This window comes from Coregonus clupeaformis, chromosome 8, assembly GCF_020615455.1.
Source record: "Coregonus clupeaformis isolate EN_2021a chromosome 8, ASM2061545v1, whole genome shotgun sequence".
Lineage (NCBI taxonomy): Eukaryota > Metazoa > Chordata > Actinopteri > Salmoniformes > Salmonidae > Coregonus > Coregonus clupeaformis.
The window spans coordinates 12,414,015-12,438,357 of record NC_059199.1 but is presented as its reverse complement, the minus strand read 5'-3'; the positions used below and the strand labels follow the sequence as shown (position 1 = coordinate 12,438,357).

Genomic DNA, 24,343 nt, shown 5'->3' with positions numbered 1-24,343 from the left:
GTGAAAGCTATGATCCCTTATTAAATCCACTTCAATCAGTGTAGATGAAGGGGAGGAGACAGGTTAAATAATTATTTTTAAGCCTTGAGACAATTGAGACATGGATTGTGTATTTGTGCCATTCAGAGGGTGAATGGGCAACACAAAATATTTAAGTGCCTTTGGAGGGGGTATGGTAGTAGGTGCCAGGCTGTAGGTGTCAACTGCAACGCTGCTGGGTTTTTCACAATCAACAGTTTCCCGTGTGAATGGTCCACAACCCAAAGGACATCCAGCCAACTGGACACAATTGTGCGAAGCATTGGATTCAACATGGGCCAGCATCCCTATGGAACGCTTTCGACACCATGTAGAGTCCATGCCCCCGACAAATTGAGGCTGTTCTGAGGGCAAAAGGGGGGTGGGGACTCAAACAGCGCACACACACACAGCGACTGGCGGTATCGATCTCCCTCTAGATAACCGGGCTAATAAAGGAACTTGACAGGAAATCAACCTTTACATATCCCAATAGGAAGTGGGTGTCAGGTGAAGTTGAATCATGAATGGCAATTAAGAATGTATGTGTGTGAGAGAGTGAGTGAGTGAGTGAGTGAGTGAGTGAGAGAGAGAGAGAGAGAGAGAGTGAGTGAGAGAATGAATGAATGAGTGAGTAAGAGACTGAGTGAGTGAGAGAGTGAAAGTGAGAGAAAGAGTGAGAGAGAGAAAAAGAGACTACCCACTAGACACATACATCAGTTCAATGTCTAGATTTGATTTACATTTGGTTGAGTTGTCAACTAACGTGAACGCAACATGAAATCAACACAAATGTCACCATGTCATTGGATTTAGGTTAAGAGCTTGGTGAAAAAAAAACACCAAATGCCCTTATGTTATGACTTTTTGCAAATCCAATCATTTTTTCCACGTTGATTCAACGTCCTCACATTGTTTTTGGGTGTTGAATTTAAATGGTAACAACATTGAGTCAACCAGTTTTACCCACTGGGTAGGTGAAAACCAGAAAGAGAGAATCGTTTTTCACTGTGCAAGCCAGAGTGCAGTACACCTTTGGATCTTAGCCAAAACAGCAGAAGAACACACAGGAATCATGATAGGGTATTCACTATTACTTTTCACTGGAATGGAAATGATATGGCAATATCACAGTCTAACGGTGTAAAATAAGCTTTATCATCAGAGGAACAGGAGTGGGAATTAATTTGAATAGCAGAAACCTGAATCCCCATTCGAGGTAGTCATTAGCTATTTCCCAGTGGTACCTATTGGAATTTGCAAATCATATTAGGCCATCAAGCTCCCTCTCCATCCTTGGACTCCCACAGGTCACTTTCAATTTATTCCCTAATTTTGAGTGACAGTCCTCCTCTTAGCCACACGCTATCATTGATTCCATTAATTTGTGGTAGATTGCTGTATTAGTATGTTGCTGATGTCTCTCTCTCTCTCTCAAAGGATTAATATGCATTCTTAACTGCCAATTAAGCTCCAGCCTCTCTCTCGTTAACATTTTCTTGGAAGTCCCTAACTGAAGGTAACTCCTGCATACATAACCATATTATTTTACTGTCAATTATGCATATTCATGTATGCTCTGTAGTTCACCATGGTAACACATAACTGCCATCCTCCTTCTGCCATCTTAGGCCAGCAGTTTATCTCAATGACAGTAACCTGGAAAACCACCGATCAATAAAGGTTACATCCAGATAAAATCTATAACAGATAAATAAACATATTATTATTATTATTATTATTAAACAAACAAACAAACAAACAAACATGGTATAAGAGTAAAGGTTGAATAACTGTAAAATGAAAACATAGATACAATGATACATGAGAAACAGCCCCAGCCCTCATTTACCGGGAATGTCAAACACATTTAATTTATTTTGAATATGAATCTAGCCTGGGCCCAGATCTGTTTGTGCTGTTTTGCCAACTCCTATGGTCATTGTCACTGCAAACTTGGCAAGACAGCACAAATAGATCTGGGACCAGGCTGTGTGACACTAACCGTAAGTAGGTTAAGAAGGTCTGTGTTGGCATCGATGCTGGGTGGCGTGGTCTGGATCAGCGCCAGCTCCTGGAGGATGGCATACAGCTGTTGGCACTTGGTCAGGTTGACCCTGCTCTTGTCTGGGTCGGCCCAGTCGGACAGCGCCACGTGCACAGCGATCAGGTCCTTGAGGTGCACGCCCAGAATAGGAAAACGGAAGCCTGTGCACTCGGAGAAACGACGTCGGTACTGGCTGTAGTTGCTGCAAGACGTCACCAGCTCGATCAGGCTGTTGAACACCTGAGGGGATGGATGGATGGATGAGGGAGGAGTGTGAAGGAGAAGAGGAAGACAAGAGAGGAAGGATGGGGCTGTGATTTGGTATTTTTTTGTATTTTATTAGGATCCCCATTAGCTGTTGCAAAAGCAGCAGCTACTCTTCCTGGGGTCCACACAAAACATGAAACATGACATAATACAGAACATTAATAGACAAGAACAGCTCAAGGACAGAACTACATACATTTTTTTAAAAGGCACATGTAGCCTACATATCAATACATACACACAATCTATGATAACAGAATCACTTCTCTAAATCCTTTCGGTTTTATGACGCGAGGTGATGTTTTCAGATAGTAATTGTCGTGGTAACACCAGGCTGTTTGTAGAGTGATAACATGAAGTGTAGATAAAGCATGAGATGTTAGTTTACCTTGTCGGTCTCGTTGCTGATGTGTGACTGGGTGTCTTTGAGACGAGATATAGAGCTGTTACTGAGCCCCCCCACTACGGCCATCAGAGTGTTGAAGTTCTGAAGCTCGAGCAGTTTCTATAGGAGGAGAGGGAGAGAATAGGTGGATAAGGAGAAAGATATCTTAGTTGTTGAGCACCCCTCCTACTTACCTTAGTTTGCTAAGCACAGAGACCTACTGTACCTGAATTCCAAATGATTAACTAGCCTAGACCTACCTGAACTCCAAAATGATTAACAGACAGAAAAATGTAAAGATTCAGAGAGAGAGACATGAGTCAGAAGAGGAGCAAGCTAGTTATAAACAGTGATGTTGGAGATATATGAGAGAGAGAGAGAGAGAGAGAGAGAGTCTATTTTCTCTGTGAGGGAAAACAAAATAATTGGATGAAATTTGAGGCACACAATAAACCAGGAGATAGACACAACTCAAATCCTGGGAAGGTCACACACACACACACACACACCAGCTAACCCACACAAACTGAAGCAATAAGAGGCACTCCTTCGCTACACTAGAATATTGCAGGGTCTAGTCTGATAATTCCATTCAAACAGTAGGCAGAGCAGCAAACAAGTTATAATCATTGTCTCACAGTTGCAGTAATACTTTGTGAATGGAGCTCCGCAGGGGCAAAGCTTTGCCCTTCAGCCCACATGGTATCCAGTGAAAATCTATGGGGTCGCAGCTGTTTGGGAGGACTGCCAGCGGGCATCATTTGGTTAAGCTCAAATACCCGCCCGGTCGCTCCAATCAATGGGAAAAGCTCTGTGGCAGCCTTGCAGGCTGGAGACTCTACTAAACTGCTGTATAAAGACTGACTAACAGTGACACTGACTAGCAGTGACAGGTATCAATAGCACAGGGAATATCAGGGTCTCTTGTCGATATGCCGAAGCTTTCCACTGTGTGGGATAAGTTATGTTCTGCATTTGGGCTGTGTGTGTGAGGCATTGTAACAAACTACTTAATGACTGACATATACAATATCTGATGTATAATGGGAAATACTGGCAAGCAATATGATAACAAATAAAAAGGGTTGTATGGGTAAAAGCCTATGGATTATACAGAGACGTTAGGGGAGATAGAATATAGAAAATAAGGCCGAGACTACAGAGAAAAGTAGCTAATTCATCCAAAACACTGAATAAATCAGAAGATAAATGAATAGAGGAATACTTCTGTGGTAGGGAGGATAAGAATAGAGTGAAAGAGGAGGGAGGGGTGAAAGGAGAGAGGGAGGAAGCAGGAAGAAGGAGAGGTAACCCTTCCCTGGGGTCTATTGGAGCGGGATCACAGCTTTGGAAAATACACCCACCCAACTTTCAGCCGGGTGTGTATTTGGGCATCTCTTTCTCTTCTCACAATCCAAAATAATTATTTGATCCTTCGAATTTCGGAAGGCAAAGTGTTTTATTTAGCAAACTCAGTCGGGGTGCTAAACTAGCTAGCTAGCATCCAGCTGGGATATTTGAGCTTGGGCATATTTGGCAGAGGAGAGGTGAGAGAGGGGGGTGGGGGGGGGTGGGAAAGGAGGGGTGTGAGCCTGCTGCGGCGTCAGTGAATAAATCATGAAGAGTTTGTTTTGGAGAGGAGAGAAGAGAGTGGCGTTGGGGAATGAGGGAGGCACACTCCAAACACTCTTCTAAACATTATTCTCTAACAAATCCAAATATAGCCTCCCTTCTGGTAGTAGTAGTACTGAGAAAATAACACTACTGATAAGCACACTTGGATAACTTCTGTTAGGAATAACGAGCAGTAATTGTATTTGAACACAGTTCATAATACCTGAAGCGTAACCCGCGGTTTTGTGTAAGGGTATTTTGGTATCTATCCAATCTCTGTCCATATCCTCATCTCCCTTTCTATTCCTCTCCATGACAGAACTCCTCTGTCTCATCTCAACCCCTGAGGCTTAACTCCAATCCATGTCCCTGCTCTAAGTGGACCAGGACTCAACCCCTTACCCTAACCATAACCCTAACCATACCCTAACCATAACCCATTGGGATTACTTGCCTGAATTTAACCACTCACATTACTTGCCTATTAACTAGTCACATTTGCTTCGGCCCTCGAGACAGAGCTTCCTAGCCTGGTCCCAGATCTGTTTGTGCTCTTGCCAACTCCATTGCTGTCATTGTGAAGCCAAACATGACAATGCGTGACAAGGCATTGACATGATAGCACAAACAGACTGGCACTCAGACTAATAGCTTCCCTCAGAACAAGATTGAATAATATAAGGAAAACTCCAACTCCAATCTGCCCCAGCCTACATACCTGAGCCACCCTGATGAAGTGGGAGATGACTGCAGCCCTCTGGGGGGCGGTGGGCTTGCTGAGCACCATGAGTTGGATCCACTGAGACACACTGTTGAAGAGTGTGATGAAGCGCTCCAGGATGGGGTTGTCCACCGTGCAGCCATGCATCACAAAGCTGTGGTAGTCCTGGAACTGGGTGGGGGGGGTTGTAATGTATTCAGTGGGCATACAGAAGCTGTTAAACTCGCATATACAGTGGGGGAAAAAAGTATTTAGTCAGCCACCAATTGTGCAATTTCTCCCACTTAAAAAGATGAGAGAGGCCTGTAATTGTCATCTACATTGAGCTGATTTCTGACATGCTGTTCCTTATTTTTCCATAGTGTATTTCTGTATTGTTTTAGTGATTCACCATAGTGAAGGCGTAGGCTCAGGTTTTCTGGGTCTCTATGTTTTTGTTTGGATAGGTTTCTCAATTTCTTTCTTAGGTTTTTGCATTCTTCATCAAACCATTTGTCATTGTTGTTACTTTTTTTCGGATTTCTGTTAGAGATTTTTAGATTTGATAGGGAAGCTGAGAGGTCAAATACAGTGGGGGAAAAAAGTATTTAGTCAGCCACCAATTGTGCAAGTTCTCTCACTTAAAAAAATTAGAGAGGCCTGTAATTTTCATCATAGGTACACGTCAACTATGACAGACAAAATGAGAAAAAAAAATCCAGAAAATCACATTGTAGGATTTTTAATGAATTTATTTGCAAATTATGGTGGAAAATAAGTATTTGGTCACTTACAAACAAGCAAGATTTCTGGCTCTCACAGACCTGTAACTTCTTCTTTAAGAGGCTCCTCTGTCCTCCACTCGTTACCTGTATTAATGGCACCTGTTTAAAAGTATAAAAGACACCTGTCCACAACCTCAAACAGTCACACTCCAAACTCCACTATGGCCAAGACCAAAGAGCTGTCAAAGGACACCAGAAACAAAATTGTAGACCTGCACCAGGCTGGGAAGACTAAATCTGCAATAGGTAAGCAGCTTGGTTTGAAGAAATCAACTGTGGGAGCAATTATTAGGAAATGGAAGACATACAAGACCACTGATAATCTCCCTCGATCTGGGGCTCCACGCAAGATCTCACCCCGTGGGGTCAAAATGATCACAAGAACGGTGAGCAAAAATCCCAGAACCACACGGGGGGACCTAGTGAATGATCTGCAGAGAGCTGGGACCAAAGTAACAAAGCCTACCATCAGTAACACACTACGCCGCCAGGGACTCAAATCCTGCAGTGCCAGACGTGTCCCCCTGCTTAAGCCAGTACATGTCCAGGCCCGTCTGGACATGTACCCCCCAAAAAAATAAAAAATAAAAAATAAATAAATAAAAACAATTATTGTAAAGTGGTTAACCCACTGGCTATAGGGTGAATGCACCAATTTGTAAGTCGCTCTGGATAAGAGCGTCTGCTAAATGACTTAAATGTAAATGTAAGTTTGCTAGAGTGCATTTGGATGGTCCAGAAGAGGATTGGGAGAATGTCATATGGTCAGATGAAACCAAAATATAACTTTTTGGTAAAAACTCAACTCGTCGTGTTTGCAGGACAAAGAATGCTGAGTTGCATCCAAAGAACACCATACCTACTGTGAAGCATGGGGGTGGAAACATCATGCTTTGGGGCTGTTTTTCTGCAAAGGGACCAGGACGACTGATCTGTGTAAAGGAAAGAATGAATGGGGCCATGTATCGTGAGATTTTTAGTGAAAACCTCCTTCCATCAGCAAGGGCATTGAAGATGAAACGTGGCTGGGTCTTTCAGCATGACAATGATCCCAAACACACCGCCCGGGCAATGAAGGAGTGGCTTCGTAAGAAGCATTTCAAGGTCCTGGAGTGGCCTAGCCAGTCTCCAGATCTCAACCCCATAGAAAATCTTTGGAGGGGAGTTGAAAGTCCGTGTTGCCCAGCGACAGCCCCAAAACATCACTGCTCTAGAGGAGATCTGCATGGAGGAATGGGCCAAAATACCAGCAACAGTGTGTGAAAACCTTGTGAAGACTTACAGAAAACGTTTGACCTGTGTCATTGCCAACAAAGGGTATATAACAAAGTATTGAGAAACTTTTGTTATTGACCAAATACTTATTTTCCACCATAATTTGCAAATAAATTCATGAAAAATCCTACAATGTGATTTTCTGGAGAAAAAAAATCTCATTTTGTCTGTCATAGTTGACGTGTACCTATGATGAAAATTAGAGGCCTCTCATCTTTTTAAGTGGGAGAACTTGCACAATTGGTGGCTGACTAAATACTTTTTTTCCCCACTGTAAGTAAGGATAAGTCCCATGTTGAATGAGCAATGCAAAGGCAGTTTGGACAGCAGACCTGGGTTCAAACAGTATGTGTTTTCTTTCAAATACTTTGAGTGTTTAATTGAGCCTGCCTGGAGTGCCAGGTGGATGGGATTTGCACTTTTGGGACTATTCCATTAGTTCCATTCAGCTAGCCAAGCTCAGTCAAGTGCAGGTTTAAGAATTTGAAAGAAAAAAAATACTATTTCAACCCAGTTCTGGGGGACAGACACACTACTCCCCACAGCCCCACGTACCAGTATCTTGCAGAAGGACTTGTACTCCAGGTAAGTGAGGTGTGTGGCAAGCTCACTGGAGTCCAGGTGGTCAAACAGCAGAGACATCTTCCTCTTCTTAGACATGGATGGCTGCCTCTGGGTCACCTGACGCTTCCACTTGTATGACGGCCTGAGAGGGACAAAAAGCACATATGGTCACTGTCATGTATGAGCCAAGCACACAAAATGCAAACCTGGAATCCAAACGTAATATTGCTCTGTTTCACTATGTTTCTGAAACATTTTGCATTCCAGGCTAAGAAAATACAGCTTGCTGAACCAAATCTCTGCAATGAAAGAAGATAGAAGACACTACAGAAGATGCAAGAGAAAAAATACAACTGTTTATGAAATGCTGCTGTCCCATGAAAGCACCCTATAGCGATAGCTATACCCTAATGACCCACTAGGGATACCAGGGTAACAGACAGACATATGACCCGAAAGGAAATAGGACGGGTCATTTAGGAGCTCTGTAACGCGAGGTCACAGCCTTCGGCCTGAGAACATAGGCACTGAACTTTCTGCTGTTTTCTAAACTTTCGTCTGTTTAAATGCTGTTTTATTGTTAATACTCCGATGAGTATTTCTTATACGGCAAATACACTTGAAATGTGTGTAGCGTGGGGACACATACACACTGATGGAAGCTGGTGGAGGGAGAAATTACAGTGGAACGGGGACACACTTCATAGACACAAACACACACACTTTAGTGAAGTGTAACATGGGGACACTTACACACTGTCGATGTCGATGAGCTGACTCTGGCGCTCGTTCCCCTCAGTGGTCAAGAGGTCCTTGAGGTCTTTGATCTGCTCTGCCAGCTCTGGGTTTAGATTGAACTCCGCTGGGAACTCACTGATCCAGTACCTAGAAAGAGAGAGAGAGGTAGGGAGGTAGGGAGTGAGGGAGATAGGTAGGGAGGGAAGCGAAAGAGAGATAGAAAGAGAGAGAGAGAGAGAGAGAGAGAGAGAGAGAGAGAGAGATAGTGAGGGAGAGGTAAACAATAAAGAAACTTCCCCAACCTAATAACAAAAGCAATTGTGAATGTGTCTTACTTCACCAAGTGGCAGATTCTTGTCCTGAGCTCAGCAGTGCAGCTCTCCTCCTGTGATCTGATCAACCGTTAAGGTACATAAAACATCTACTAAGACATTTCAAAAACTTCCTTTTACAATCAGCATACAACCTGACCATGGCCTGACCGCACAAGACGTCATTGCAACCAGTTTTGCACGCTAGGAACATTCCATCCATCTTACCTCTTCCTTTCCATTCACTGGCACCTTAAAGAGTATCTGTTGATCTTACAGTAGCTGACAAGATGTGATAAGCCGTAAGCAGGTGCCTGATGGTGAAGGATACTTGAGAAGTAGTTTCTTTGCCATGTCGGTGGAGGGGAGGTACCAGGGATGCATCATGAGGAACATGCGCACTACGGAGGGGTCACTCAAAGCGCCCGTCTCATCTGAAAGAGGACAGACGCATTGCTCATTAATCAACATTCCCTGTACGTCCTTTCAGCCAAATTATAGAAGTGTTACTGCAAATAAGACAACCAATTATTATTGATTTGAGACTGACAACATGAGCTACTTCAGGTGGTGCATGGACATACGGAAAATGGTATCTTATTATCTTCTTCTCCTTGCAATCTGTTCCTGCAAATGTTCTTCTGATTGCACAAAGAGTATATGTTGTTTATTTAGACATTGAGTAGCATGTATATTTGAGTGCTCATAGACAAATAAAGAGACTGACCAAAGGCTTGGATGCACGCTTCCACCAGCTCATCCACCGTCGCAGACTGTTCTAAAGATCTAGGCTCCATCTTTCTCCTCCTCTTCTCTTCCTCTCGTTTCCCAGTGTTCTTTGTCCTCTACCCTTTCTTCCCACTTCAAATGCACTCCTGGGCACAAAAAGACAAGGTGAAGATAGAGAAGATTAAAAAGGTATTGCACAGAAAACACATTTCACCCAAGAAATTCAACTCCTGTACAAAGAAATGAGAGCATCAGTACAGGGTTTGGAATGGTTGCCAGTAATAGTCTGTTATGTCGCTCTGATTTAATTATGCAAGATATCCAGGAAGTATACAGGAAATGTTGACAACATCAAACAATGGAATTAGAACAATAACATGTCTGGATACTGATGGATTGCGGTAGCTGGATACTGATGGATTGCGGTAGCTGGATACTGATGGATTGCGGTAGCGTTACATTTGAAAACAGCATACTTGAGCAAACCAACAGATCAGGTGACATACAGTATACCTACAATGGTTCAGCGTCACTATTCTGACATTCTAATGGGACCATGTTGCCTAGAAAGTATATTTGACTCAATACTCAGAAATATGTATTTTACAGTACGTACAGGGAACCTCATTGTGGTTCGTAGGGATACAACATCCCATACGGAAAAAAAATACATTGTAAAATACATTAAAGAATGTATATTTGGTAAATACTGTATATTTTTTATATATTTAAAATGTATTTGGAAATGTTTTTTAAAATATATTCCCCGTCACAAGATTTAACTAGCAATTACCAGTTGGAGGGCATTTCAAGTAAGATTTTTCTTAGATGTGGCAAATTTCCACTTCCCACTTGGTTACGAACACACCATAACACCGCTAACCATCCACTGTAGAAACGTATAATACCATTCATTGGAAGCACAAGATCTAGACCTACACTTTGACATATTGTACGATGTATCGTTTTTGTTGAAATTGATAAAAACTCAATAAAACAACCTAGTCCCCGATCTCTGATGTTTTCCCCCATTATTTAACTAAGCTGAAGAGGCACTAACTATTGTAACTTTTTTAACTCTTGAGATGGAAAAAAAGTTGAACATGTGCTCTTTATGGCAGAATGTAAAAATGTGATGAAATCAAACATTTTGTATTTTTACTCACCATCAGAATTTAAGTTATATCACTGCCAATGTTTTGGCTTGGTAGCCCAAAATAGTATCTCCATTGATCAATACGTAAAGGGTCATTTAAGAAGCCAAAATTAGGAACCACTTTGGCCCCCCTGTAAACTAGATGTCATAGCCATGCATTTCAGGAATATTTTTAAGCATTTGAGCAAACATGCAAATGTACTGTATGTACATGCATATATTTTCAGCGGTATTGTTAACAAACACGCCCCCATAAAGAAAAGGATAATAAAAAAACAGGTTCGACCGTGATCTGGCAGATTTACTCCACCTCAAGAATTCCATTTGGTGAAAGGCTCGGCACACGCATTCTCAGGATTACTGGCTCTCGTTCAGGCAAATTAGAAATAAGTGCACTCAGGCTATCAGGAAGGCCAACGTTAGTTACTTTAAGGAGCAGTTCTCACTCTGTGGGTCTAACCCCAAGAAGTTCTGGAAAACGGTTAAAGACCTGGAGAATAAACCCTCCTCCTCACAGCTGCCCATGTCCCTTAATGTTGATGATGTGGTTGTTACTGACAAAGAGCACATGGCTGAGCTCTTTAATCACCACTTCATTAAGTCAGGATTCCTATTGGACTCAGCCATGCCTCCTTGCCCGTCCTACATTTCCTCATCTCCCACCCCTTCTAATGCGACTAGCCCCGATGCTCCTCCCTCTTTTTCCCCTGCCCCGCTACAAAGCTTCTTCCTGTAGGCAGTCACTGAGTCTGAGGTGCTAAAGGAGCTCCTTAAACTTGATCCCTAAAAACCATCTGGGTCAGATGGTTTAGATAATTTCTTCTTTAAGGTTGCTGCCCCTATCATCGCCAAGCCTATCTCTGATCTTTTAACCTGTCTCTCCTCTCTGGGGAGGTTCCCAATGCTTGGAAGGCAGCCATGGTGCGTTCTTTATTTAAAGGGGGAGGTCAAGCTGATCCTAACTGTTTAAGGCCAATTTCTATTTTTGCACTGTTTATCAAAAGTGGAGCTCTCCAAACAGGTCAGGGACAAAGTAGTGGAGAAGTACAGATCAGGGTTGGGTTATAAAATAATATCCAAAACTTTGAACATCCCACCGAGCACAATTAATTCCATTATAAAAAAATTGAAAGAATATGGCACCACAACAAACCTGCCAAGAGAGGGCCGCCCACCAAAACTCACGGACCAGGAAAGGAGGGCATTAATCAGAGAGGCAACAAAGTGACCCTTGAAGGAGCTGCAAAGCTCCACAGCGGAGATTGGAGTATCTGTCCATAGGACCACTTTAAGCCGTACACTCCACAGAGCTGGGCTTTACAGAAGAGTGGCCAGAAAAAAGCCATTGCTTAAAGAAGAAAATAAGCAAACACGTTTGGTGTTCGCCAAAAGGCATGTGGGAGACTCCCCAAAAATATGGAAGAAGGTACTCTGGTCAGATGAGACTAAAATTGAGCTTTTTGAAAATGCTATGTCTGGCGCAAACCCAACACCTCTCATCACCCAGAGAACAGCATCATGCTGTGGGGATGTTTTTCCATCGGCAGGGACTGGGAAACTGGTCAGAATTGAAGGAATGATGGATGGCGCTAAATACAGGGAAATTCTTGAGGGAAACCTGTTTCAGTCTTCCAGAGATTTGAGACTGGGACGGAGGTTCACCTTCCAGCAGGACAATGGCCCTAAGCATACTGCTAAAGCAACACTCATTAACCTTTACGGACCAAATAATGATGATCCACACTTCTTTGACAATATATATATAATACATTATCAACCCTGCAAGCAATTCAAGACTCTAGTATTATGGTGGGAGATTAAAATACTGTTTTAAATAGCTCAATGGACCGTAAAGGAAGTCACACTACAAACAATCACCCTCATGCTCTTAAGGAAATCATGAATGTCATGGATACATTAGAACTAGTAGATATATGGAGGCTTAAATATCCTGATTTAGTGAGATATACATGGCGGAGACTCAATCAAGCTAGCCTACTTGACTTCTTTCTTATGTCATTCTCGTTGGTACCAAAAGTTTAAAAAGTGTTGATAGGGGACAGAATGCGGCCGGACCATCATATAATTGCCATATACATTACTCTTACTGAATTTCCACGTGGGCAAGGATATTGGAGATTTAATCAAAGCCTATTGGATGATAACTTGTTTTTAACTAGGACAGAGGAATTCATAACATATTTTTTCAGACATAACTTAGGTACAGCAAATCCCCTTATTGTATGGGACACCTTTAAAATGTGCCTTTAGAGGCCATGCAATTCAGTACTCATCTCGAAAACAAAAGCAATTTAGGTCAAAAGAGTCCATACTAACAAAGGAAATAGAAGGTCTAACAGAACAGATAGATAGCAATAAAAACTGTAACATAGAGGCTCAGAATAAATTAGAGGAAAAACAAAAAGAAATTGAGAAACTTATTCAAGAAAGATCAAGTGTAATATATTATAAAAATAAAGCAAACTGGATGGAATATGGGGAAAAATGCACCAAATTCTTTTTTAATCTTCAGCATAGGAATGCTACCAAAAGGAATGTACTGAAACTGGTTACAAATGACGGAGTCACCCATGATTCACCAAATTATATTTTGAAGGAAGAAACAAAGTACTTTACGCATATGTTTTCGTTTCAGTCGCCTCCATCTCCTCTAACTGAAGTTAATTGTAGAGATTTTTTTTCTATTGATAATGTTAAATTAACAGCCATACAGAAAGACTCATGTGAAAGTGAAATTACAGAGGAGGAACTTCTGGATGCAATTAAAGACTTTAAGTCCGGGAAAACTCCAGGGTTGGATGGCATACCAGTCGAGGTATACCAAACCTTTTTTTGATATACTCAGAGGACAGTTATTAGCATGTTTTAACCACTCCTATGTAAATGGTAGATTATCAGACACTCAAGAAGAAGGTCTGATTTAATTATTACTGAAACAGGATACAAGTGGAAAATACAAAGATCCAGTCCATTAAAAAAATTGGAGGCCCCTTACACTTCAGTGTTGTGATGCAAAAATTCTAGCAAAATGTATAGCTCATAGAATTAAAAAGGTATTGTCGGACATTATTCATTCTAATCATACAGGTTTTTTACATGGAAGATGCATTGGAGATAATATAAGGCAAGTACTGGAAAAAATAGAACACTATGAAAAATCTGGGAAACCAGGCCTGCTATTCATAGCAGACTTCGAAAAGGCATTTGATAAAGTACAATTGGGGTTTATATATAAATTCCTTTAGCATTTCAATTTTGGAGAATCTCTTATTAAATGGGTTAAAATCATGTATAGTAACCCTAGGTGTAAAATAGTAAATAATGGCTATTTCTCCGAAAGTTTTAAACTGTCAAGAGGAGTGAAACAAGGATGTCCACTATCGGCATTTCTATTTAGTATGGCCATCGAGATGTTAGCTATTAAAATCAGATCCAACAATAATATCAAAGGATTAGAAATCCAGGGCTTAAAAACAAAGGTGTCATTGTACGCTGATGATTCATATTTTCTTTTAAATCCACAACTTGTATCCCTCCACAGCCTCATAGAGGATCTAGATACATTTCTAACCTGTTTGGATTACAACCAAATTATGATAGATGTACTATATTACGTATTGGATCACAAAAAAATAAAAATTTTACATTACCATGTAGTTCACCAATAAAATGGTCTGATGGTGATTTTTATTTTTTATTTCACCTTTATTTAACCAGGTAAGCCAGTTGAGAAAAAGTTCTCATTTACAACTGCGACCTGGCCAAGATAAAGCAAAGCAGTGCGATAAAAACAACACAGAGTTACATATGGGGTAAAATAAAACAAAGTCAAAAATACAACAGAAAATATATATACAGTGTGTGCAAATGTAGCAAGTTATGGAGGTAAGGCAATAAATAGGCTATAGTGCATAATGATGTGGATATACTCGGAATACATATCCCAAATGAAATAAATGATCTCACTCCAATACATTTTAATAGAAAGTTAGCAAAAATAGATAAGATCTTGCTACCATGGTCTATCACAGTTGAAGTGTACCTATGATAAAAATTACAGACCTCTACATGCTTTGTAAGTAGGAAAACCTGCAAAATCGGCAGTGTATCAAATACTTGTTCTCCCCACTGTATATATATATATATATACACAGTGAGGGGAAAAAAGTATTTGATCCCCTGCTGATTTTGTACGTTTGCCCACTGACAAAGACATGATCAGTCTATAATTTTAATGGTAGGTCTAGTTGAACAGTGTGAGACAGAATAACAACAAAAAAATCCAGAAAAACGCATGTCAAAAATGTTATAAATTGATTTGCATTTTAATGAGGGAAATAAGTATTTGACCCCTCTGCAAAACATAACTTAGTACTTGGTGGCAAAACCCTTGTTGGCAATCACAGAGGTCAGACGTTTCTTGTAGTTGGCCACCAGGTTTGCACACATCTCAGGAGGGATTTTTTTCCACTTCTCTTTGCAGATCTTCTCCAAGTCATTAAGGTTTCGAGGCTGACGTTTGGCAACTCGAACCTTCAGCTCCCTCCACAGATTTTCTACGGGATTGAGGTCTGGAGACTGGCTAGGCCACTCCAGGACCTTAATGTGCTTCTTCTTGAGCCACTCCTTTATTGCCTTGGCCGTGTGTTTTGGTTCATTGTCATGCTGGAATACCCATCCATGACCCATTTTCAATGCCATGGCTGAGGGAAGGAGGTTCTCACCCAAGATTTGACGGTACATGGCCCCATCCATCGTCCCTTTGATGCGGTGAAGTTGTCCTGTCCCCTTAGCAGAAAAACTCCCCCAAAGCATAATGTTTCCACCTCCATGTTTGACGGTGGGGATGGTGTTCTTAGGGTCATAGGCAGCATTCCTCCTCCTCCAAACACGGCGAGTTGAGTTGATGCCAAAGAGCTCGATTTTGGTCTCATCTGACCACAACACTTTCACCCAGTTCTCCTCTGAATCATTCAGATGTTCATTGGCAAACTTCAGACTGCCCTGTATATGTGCTTTCTTGAGCAGGGGGACCTTGCGGGCGCTGCAGGATTTCAGTCCTTCACGGCATAGTGTGTTATGACTATGTTTTCTTGGTGACTATGGTCCCAGCTGCCTTGAGATCATTGACAAGATCCTCCTGTGTAGTTCTGGGCTGATTCCTCACCGTTCTCATGATCATTGCAACTCCACGAGGTGAGATCTTGCATGGAGCCCCAGGCCGAGGGAGATTGACAGGTCTTTTGTGTTTCTTCCATTTGCGAAGAATCGCCCAAAATGTTGTCTCCTTCTCACCAAGCTGCTTGGCGATGGTCTTGTAGCCCATTCCAGCCTAGTGTAGGTCTACAATCTTGTCCCTGACATCCTTGGAGAGGTATTTGGTCTTGGCCATGGTGGAGAGTTTGGAATCTGATTGATTGATTGCTTCTGTGGACAGGTGTCTTTTATACAGGTAACAAGCAGAGATTAGGAGCACTCCCTTTAAGAGTGTGCATCTAATCTCAGCTCGTTACCTGTATAAAATACACCTGGGAGCCAGAAATCTTTCTGATTGAGAGGGGGTCAAATACTTATTTCCCTCATTAAAATGCAAATGAATTTATAACATTTTTGACATGCATTTTTCTGGATTTTTTTGTTGTTATTCTGTCTCTCACTGTTCAAATAAACCTACCATTAAAATTATAGACTGATCATGTATTTGTCAGTGGGCAAACGTACAAAATCAGCAGGGGATCAAATACTTTTCTCCCTCACTGTGTATATATATATATATATATATATATATATACACACACACACACATACATACATACATACATACATACATTGGGGAAAAAAAGTATTTAGTCAGCCACCAATTGTGCAAGTTCTCCCACTTAAAAAGATGAGAGAGGCCTGTAATTTTCATCATAGGTACACATCAACTATGACAGACAAAATGAGGAGAAAAAATCCAGAAAATCACATTGTAGGATTTTTCATGAATTTATTTGCAAATTATGGTGGAAAATAAGTATTTGGCCAATAACAGAAGTTTCTCAATACTTTGTTATATACCCTTTGTTGGCAATGACACAGGTCAAACGTTTTCTGTAAGTCTTCACAAGGTTTTCACACACTGTTGCTGGTATTTTGGCCCATTCCTCCATGCAGATCTCCTCTAGAGCAGTGATGTTTTGGGGCTGTCACTGGGCAACACAGTCTTTCAACTCCCTCCAAAGATTTTCTATGGGGTTGAGATCTGGAGACTGGCTAGGCCACTCCAGGACCTTGAAATGCTTCTTCACGAAGCCACTCCTTCGTTGCCCGGGCGGTGTGTTTGGGATCATTGTCATGCTGAAAGACCCAGCCACGTTTCATCTTCAATGCCCTTGCTGATGGAAGGAGGTTTTCACTCAAAATCTCACGATACATGGCCACATTCATTCTTTCCTTTACACGGATCAGTCGTCCTGGTCCCTTTGCAGAAAAACAGCCCCAAAGCATGATGTTTCCACCCCCATGCTTCACAGTAGGTATGGTGTTCTTTGGATGCAACTCAGCATTCTTTGTCCTCCAAACACGACGAGTTGAGTTTTTACCAAAAAGTTATATTTTGGTTTCATCTGACCATATGACATTCTCCCAATCCTCTTCTGGATCATCCAAATGCACTCTAGCAAACTTCAGACGGGCCTGGACATGTACTGGCTTAAGCAGGGGGACACGTCTGGCACTGCAGGATTTGAGTCCCTGGCGGCGTAGTGTGTTACTGATGGTAGGCTTTGTTACTTTGGTCCCAGCTCTCTGCAGGTCATTCACTAGGTCCCCCCCGTGTGGTTCTGGGATTTTTGCTCACCGTTCTTGTGATCATTTTGACCCCACGGGGTGAGATCTTGCGTGGAGCCCCAGATCGAGGGAGATTATCAGTGGTCTTGTATGTCTTCCATTTCCTAATAATTGCTCCCACAGTTGATTTCTTCAAACCAAGCTGCTTACCTATTGCAGATTCAGTCTTCCCAGCCTGGTGCAGGTCTACAATTTTGTTTCTGGTGTCCTTTGACAGCTCTTTGGTCTTGGCCATAGTGGAGTTTGGAGTGTGACTGTTTGAGGTTGTGGACAGGTGTCTTTTATACTGATAACAAGTTCAAACAGGTGCCATTAATACAGGTAACGAGTGGAGGACAGAGGAGCCTCTTAAAGAAGAAGTTACAGGTCTGTGAGAGCCAGAACTCTTGCTTGTTTGTAGGTAATCAAATACTTATTTTCCACCATAATTTGCAAATAAATTCATAAAAAATCCTACAATGTGATTTTCTGGAGAAAAAAAATCTAAATTTGTCTGTCATAGTTGACGTGTACCTATGATGAAAATTACAGGCCTCTCTCATCTTTTTAAGTGGGAGAACTTGCACAATTGGTGGCTGACTAAATCCTTTTTTCCCCACTGTGTGTGTGTGTGTGTATATATATATATATATATATATATATATATATATATATTTGGAAAAATACATAAATAAAAATAAAGACTCAAGTGGTTTAAGGGGAAACATTTAAATGTCTTGGAATGGCCTAGTCAAAGCCCAGACCTCAATCCAATTGAGAATATGTGGTATGACTTAAAGATTGCTGTAAACCAGCGGAACCCATCCAACTTGAAGGAGCTGGAGCAGTTTTGCTTTGAAGAATGGGCAAAAATCCCAGTGGCTAGATGTGCCAAGCTTATAGAGTCATACCCCAAGAGACTTGCAGCTGTAATTGCTGCAAAAGGTAGCTCTACAAAGTATTGACTTTGGGGGGGTGAATAGTTATGCACGCTCAAGTTTTCAGTTTTTTTGTCTTATTTCTTGTTTGTTTCACAAGAGAAAATATTTTGCATCTTCAAAGTGGTAGGCATGTTGTGTAAATCAAATGATACAAATCCCCCAAAAATCCATTTTAATTCCAGGTTGTAAGGCAACAAAATAGGAAAAATGCCAAGGGGGGTGAATACTTCCGAAAGCCACTGTTTTGAGAATGACACAAGTATTGGTCTTCACAAAGTTTGCTGCTTCAGTGTAATTAGATATTTTTGTCAGATGTTACTATGGTATACTGAAGTATAATTACAAGCATTCTATAAGTGTCAAAGGCTTTTATTGACATTACATTAAGTTTATGCAATGAGTCAATATTTGCAGTGTTGACCCTTCTTTTTCAAGACCTCTGCAATCCGCCCTGGAATACTGTAAATTAACTTCTGGGCCACATCCTGACTGATGGCAGCCCATTCTTGCATAATGCTTGGAGTTTGTCAGAATTTGTGGGTTTTTGTTTGTCCACCCGCCTCTTGAGGATCGACCACAAGTTCTCAATGGGATTAAGGTCTGGGGAGTTTCCTGGCCATGGACCCAAAATGTCGATGTTTTATCCCCGAGCCAACTTAGTTATCACTTTTGCCTTATGGCAAGGTGCTCCATCATGTTGGAAAAGGCATTGGTCGTCACCAAACTGTTCTTGGATGGTTGGGAGAAGTTGCTCTCGGAGGATGTGTTGGTACCATTCGTTATTCATGGCTGTGTTCTTAGGCAAAATTGTGAGTGAGCCCACTCCCTTGGCTGAGAAGCAACCCCACACATGAATGGTCTCAGGATGCGTTACTGTTGGCATGACACATGACTGATGGTAGCGCTCACCTTGTCTTCTCCGAACAAGGTGTTTTCCGTATGCCCCAAACAATCGGAAAGGGGATTCATCAGAGAAAATGACATTACCCCAGTCCTCAGCAGTCCAATCCCTGTACCTTTTGCAGAATATCAGTCTGTCCCTGATGTTTTTCCTGGAGAGAAGTGGCTTCTTTGCTGCCCTTCTTGACACCAGGCCATCCTCCAAAAGTATTTGCCTCACTGTGCGTGCAGATGCACTCACACCTGCCTGCTGCCATTCCTGAGCAAGCTCTGCACTGGTGGTGCCTCGATCCCGTAGCTGAATCAACTTTAGGAGACGGTCCTGGCGCTTGCTGGACTTTCTTGGGCGCCCTGACGCCTTCTTCACAACAATTGAACCTCTCTCCTTGAAGTTCTTGATGATCCGATAAATGGTTGATTTAGGTGCAATCTTACTAGCAGCAATATCCTTGCCTGTGAAGCCCTTTTTGTGCAAAGCAATGATGACGGCACGTGTTTCCTTGCAGGTAACCATGGTTAACAGAGGAAGAACAATGATTTCAAGCACCACCCTCCTTTTAAAGCTTCCAGTCTGTTATTCTAACCCAATCAGCATGACAGAGTGATCTCCAGCCATGTCCTCGTCAACTCTCACCTGTGTTAACGAGAGAATCACTGACATGATGGCAGCTGGTCCTTTTGTGGCAGGGCTGAAATGCAGTGGAAAGGTTTTTTGGGATTAAGTTCATTTTCATGGCAAAGAGGGACTTTGCAATTAATTGCAATCCATCTGATCACTCTTAATGACATTCTGGAGTATATGCAAATTGACATCATCAAAACTGAGGCAGCAGACTTTGTGAAATTTTGTATTTGTGTCATTCTCAAAACGTTTGACCACGACTGTATATGCAGATGATACAGTCTTATACTCAGCTGGCCCCTCCCCGGATTTTGTGTTAAACGCTCTACAACAAAGCTTTCTTAGTGTCCAACCAGCTTTCTCTGCCCTTAACCTTGTTCTGAACACCTGCTAAATAAAGGTAATGTGGTTTGGTAAGAAGAATGCCCATCTCCCCACTGGTGTGATTACTACCTCTGAGTTTAGAGCTTGAGGTAGTAAACTCATACAAGTATTTGGGAGTCTTTGGCTAGACGGTACACTGTCCTTCTCTCAGCACATATCAAAGCTGCAGGCTAAGGTTAACTCTAGACTTGGTTTCCTCTATCGTAATCGCTCCTCTTTCACCCCAGCTGCCAAACGAACCCTGATTCAGATGACCATCCTACCCATGCTAGATTACGGAGATGTTCTTTACCATTCGGCCATCAGATTTGCCACCAATGCTCCTTATAGGACACATCACTGCACTCTATACTCCTCTGTAAACTGGTCATCTCTGTATACCCGTCGCAAGACCCACTGGTTGATGCTTATTTATAAAACCCTCTTAGGCCTCACTCCCCCCTATCTGAGATACCTACTGCAGCCCTCATCCTCCACATACAACACCCGTTCTGCCAGTCACATTCTGTTAAAGGTCCTCAAAGCACACACATCCCTGGGTCGCTCCTCTTTTCAGTTTGCTGCAGCTAGCGACTGGAACGAGCTGCTTCGTGTGATGTATTGTTGTCTCTACCTTCTTGCCCTTTGTGCTGTTGTCTGTGCCCAATAATGTTTGTACCATATTTTGTGCTGCTACCATGTTGTGGTCATGTGGTTTTGCTACCATGCTGTGTTGTCATGTGTTGCTGCCATGCTATGTTGTCGTCTTAGGTCTCTCTTTATGTAGTGTTGTGGTGTCTCTCTTTTCATGATGTGTGTTTTGTCCTATATTTTTAATCCCAGCCCCGTCTCCGCAGGAGGCCTTTTGCCTTTTGGTAGGCCGTCATTGTAAATAAGAATGTGTCCTTAACTGACTTGCCTAGTTAATTAAAGGTTACATTTATACTTTTTTTATATATATATATGGAATACATTTTAAGGCATTACATGCATTTGAGCAAAGATGCAATAAATCTACATGTATTTGAAATGTATTTTTTTACCGTATGGGATGTGACTGATAGAAACCCACAGACAACCAAGACTGATAAGACTGTCAGTCTTGCAATAGCCCCCTTTCACCCGGAAAACCACATCTTCCTGAAATAGCATTGCAGTCATTAACTTGCACACAGGGGAAATAATACAAGGCGTGTCAATCATCTCACTCTGTGGTTCCACATTCAAAAGAAACTGTTATCCTGGTTTTTCTTAGTATGCTATTTTAGTGAGGTACTGCTCAGCGGGGTGGCAACACATCCTCATGCCCACCCATACACACATGCAGGCACACACAGAGACACACACAACTAGATGCCCAGCCAGAGAGAGAGAGACCATTCCATGAGGTGTACACTCGTTACACTGTTGCCATATTTATGGGGTAGTGAAATACTTTTGTCACCAGTCAGGAGATAAAATAGGCCAAACTGAACTGTTATTGAGCACAGTAGAGAGCTGTGGTTAGTGCATTGATATGTATGATCTTAATTTGAGCCAGTTTGCTACAGCAGGAAAATAATCCTGCAGCAACAGGAAAGGTTAATTATTATGTGGATTATAATTGTTTGACATTTTTGTAGGGGTTGATACATTTTTTGTAAGGGAAAATTACAATATTTAGAAGCCTTTTTAAACCACAAATAGACTACAAGTTTTACATTTCCTGCATTGCAGGAAAGCTCTCCTGCAACAGGGTGATCAGATTTAGATCCTACATCTGTATGTTCTGGCTACGGTTCCCAGGAATTCATATTAGCTCTGAGGTTTGATTGCTTTTAGATATTGTGGGTATGTGCATTAGGTCTCCACTGCATAGGGGGTAGAGATGGAGGGTTGGTGTGTGTGTGTCATGTGCACATGCATGCTTGCGTGCCTGTGTGTGTGTTAGGACTCTAGCCTGCACCAGCCAGAACGGTGATCTTTGGTGGCTGGTTTACATAGGGAATGGATGTTGGCATTGCAGCCGAAGTGTGTGTCACAAAAGAAAGAAGCCTTCTTCCCTTGGCTGATTCTGCTGCAGAGCGGACACACTCAATTACAGGCTTCACGAGCAGTCTGAGACACAAACATACCACAGGGGCTCAGAGCAGGAGAGCGAGAGAGAGAAAGAGAGTGAGAGAGAGACCTCAAAGCCCTTTACCATCAGTCAGTAAAAGCAGGAAGACAGAGGTGCTGCTGCCACACAGTTAGTCCAGTACCTCTATTAAAAACAAAAAATTACATTTTAAGTGAGAAGTATGCATTGGTCTGAAGCCAAAAAAGGACATTCACATGAGCACCACAATGTGTACTTCACCCATGCGCTACCAAGGTTTTCCAGCACACAGCTTTGACCTACTACAGTAGCTATGTTGGTCTATTCTACTTCAAACAATGTGTATGCAGGTTGCTTAGGATTCAAACCTTCTAAAAACAGCCTAATTCATACTCTAAAGCCTTGTTCACACTGCAGGCCTTAACGCTCAAATCAGTTTTGTTCTTAAAATTTGTTTTGGACTACTGACTGTCCAAGCAGCAAGTTACAAGTGACCAAATCGGATGTGTGTGTGTTCTGACGGCATTTGCTGACTATGATATGCTAATTGTCATAGAAACAACATGTGTGTGTGCAGTGGTGTAGGCTGATTAGTGGTGGTGCTTGTGCTTCCTATCACTCAGAAGTTATGTAGCAAGCTAAGCTGACACCAATGCCTGCCATGGACGTTTCCCAGTTGCTTTGAATGTTCAAAATCACAGGGTAAGAACACTTTTAATCCCTCAAAAGGATAAAATGATCCAACTTTCAAAACGAGTCCTTTTGGCTAGCCACAGCAGTCAACTAGCTAGCTAGGTAGCTGTTTAGCTTTCTAGCACATTCACTCATTTGTTTGTAAACGATTAACAAGCTAGTTAGCTACCACATGTTCTTGTCAAACAGTCAACAGAGTAGCTAGCAAGCAACAAAATATGCCACTTGAGGGCAAATAAATCAGATTTGACCGTTCAGAAACAAGTCACATGGCCAGGAATCAGATTTGTATCTGACTTCAAACCACCTACGAAGGTGTGCTTTTTGGCTGTTCAGACTGCAGGAAAAAGAACAGATTTGAATCAGATATGCAAATAAATAGGATTTGAGTCACTTCAAACTGCCAATGTGAACACAGCTTTAGAGGAGGTGCTCCCACAATAATGTGATTTGTTCCGCATACAAGGTAATGTATTGCATTCTTCCCAGCCCACACTAAGACATTACCCCATTCCACTACCTTTTCAAGGCTTGATTGAATGAACTGTTTTGTCTTGTAGTAATGTGGTGCCTGCCTGTATTTCCTTAAACCTTTATTTTAACAATACATGTCATTGAAAAACAAATATATTTCATAGGATCTGTTTTGGTCATTAGGTTCCCAACATAACAGGAGGTGTTGTGTTCGACACAGTCACTCATATAGATAAATCCCTGATATCTTTTAACAAGACAACCGAGAAAGCTCCTGGAACAATACACAAAATAATCAACATGTACTCTAACTATTTACATGAAAATCTACTTTAAAGTTTACTGATGGAAGGCCTAATTGCTCTTGAAGAGCTACAGGGTTATGCAGGCTTTCTTATTCAATCCCATGACACCAAGGTTACCACCCCTACTCTTACGATAAGTGCCATGGGATTTTTTTATGACCACAGAGAGTCAGGACACCCGTTTAACGTCCCATCCGAAAGACGGCACCCTACACAAGGCAATGTCCCCTTCAATGCCTGAGATCTACACTGAACAAAAATATAAAACACAACATGTAAAGTGTTGGTACCATGTTTCATGAGCTGAAATAAAATATCTCAGAAATGTTCCATGCACACAAAAAAGCTTATTTCTCTCAAATTTTGTGAACAAATTTGTTTACATCCCTGTTAGTGAGCATTTCTCCTTCGGCAAGAGAATCCATCCACCTGTTAGGTGTGGCATATCAAGAAGCTGATTAAACAGCATAATCATTACACAGGTGCACCTTGTGCTGGGGACAATAAAAGGCCACTCTAAAATGTGCAGTTTTGTCACACAACATAAT

At 41.8% G+C, this 24,343-nt stretch overlaps 1 protein-coding gene across 3 annotated transcripts in view; it reads right to left on the bottom strand.

Annotated features, from left to right (window-relative positions):
- Positions 1-24,343, bottom strand: part of LOC121571119 (RAS guanyl-releasing protein 2) — a 63,947-nt gene that overhangs the window by 27,519 nt on the left and 12,085 nt on the right. For 2 of the 3 annotated variants that reach the window (XM_041882422.2, XM_041882420.2), the window contains exons 2-9: positions 9,432-9,579; positions 9,036-9,138; positions 8,729-8,785; positions 8,409-8,540; positions 7,647-7,797; positions 5,050-5,223; positions 2,721-2,837; positions 2,024-2,305 (exon numbers count right to left, since the gene is read on the bottom strand). In XM_041882422.2, the coding sequence (XP_041738356.1) occupies positions 2,024-2,305; positions 2,721-2,837; positions 5,050-5,223; positions 7,647-7,797; positions 8,409-8,540; positions 8,729-8,785; positions 9,036-9,138; positions 9,432-9,501 (1,086 nt within the window). In that variant the 5' untranslated portion in view covers positions 9,502-9,579. Of the gene's footprint in view, positions 1-2,023; positions 2,306-2,720; positions 2,838-5,049; positions 5,224-7,646; positions 7,798-8,408; positions 8,541-8,728; positions 8,786-9,035; positions 9,139-9,431; positions 9,580-10,599; positions 11,021-24,343 lie in introns of those variants that run through there. The other variant, XM_041882421.2, reaches the window with a different exon arrangement.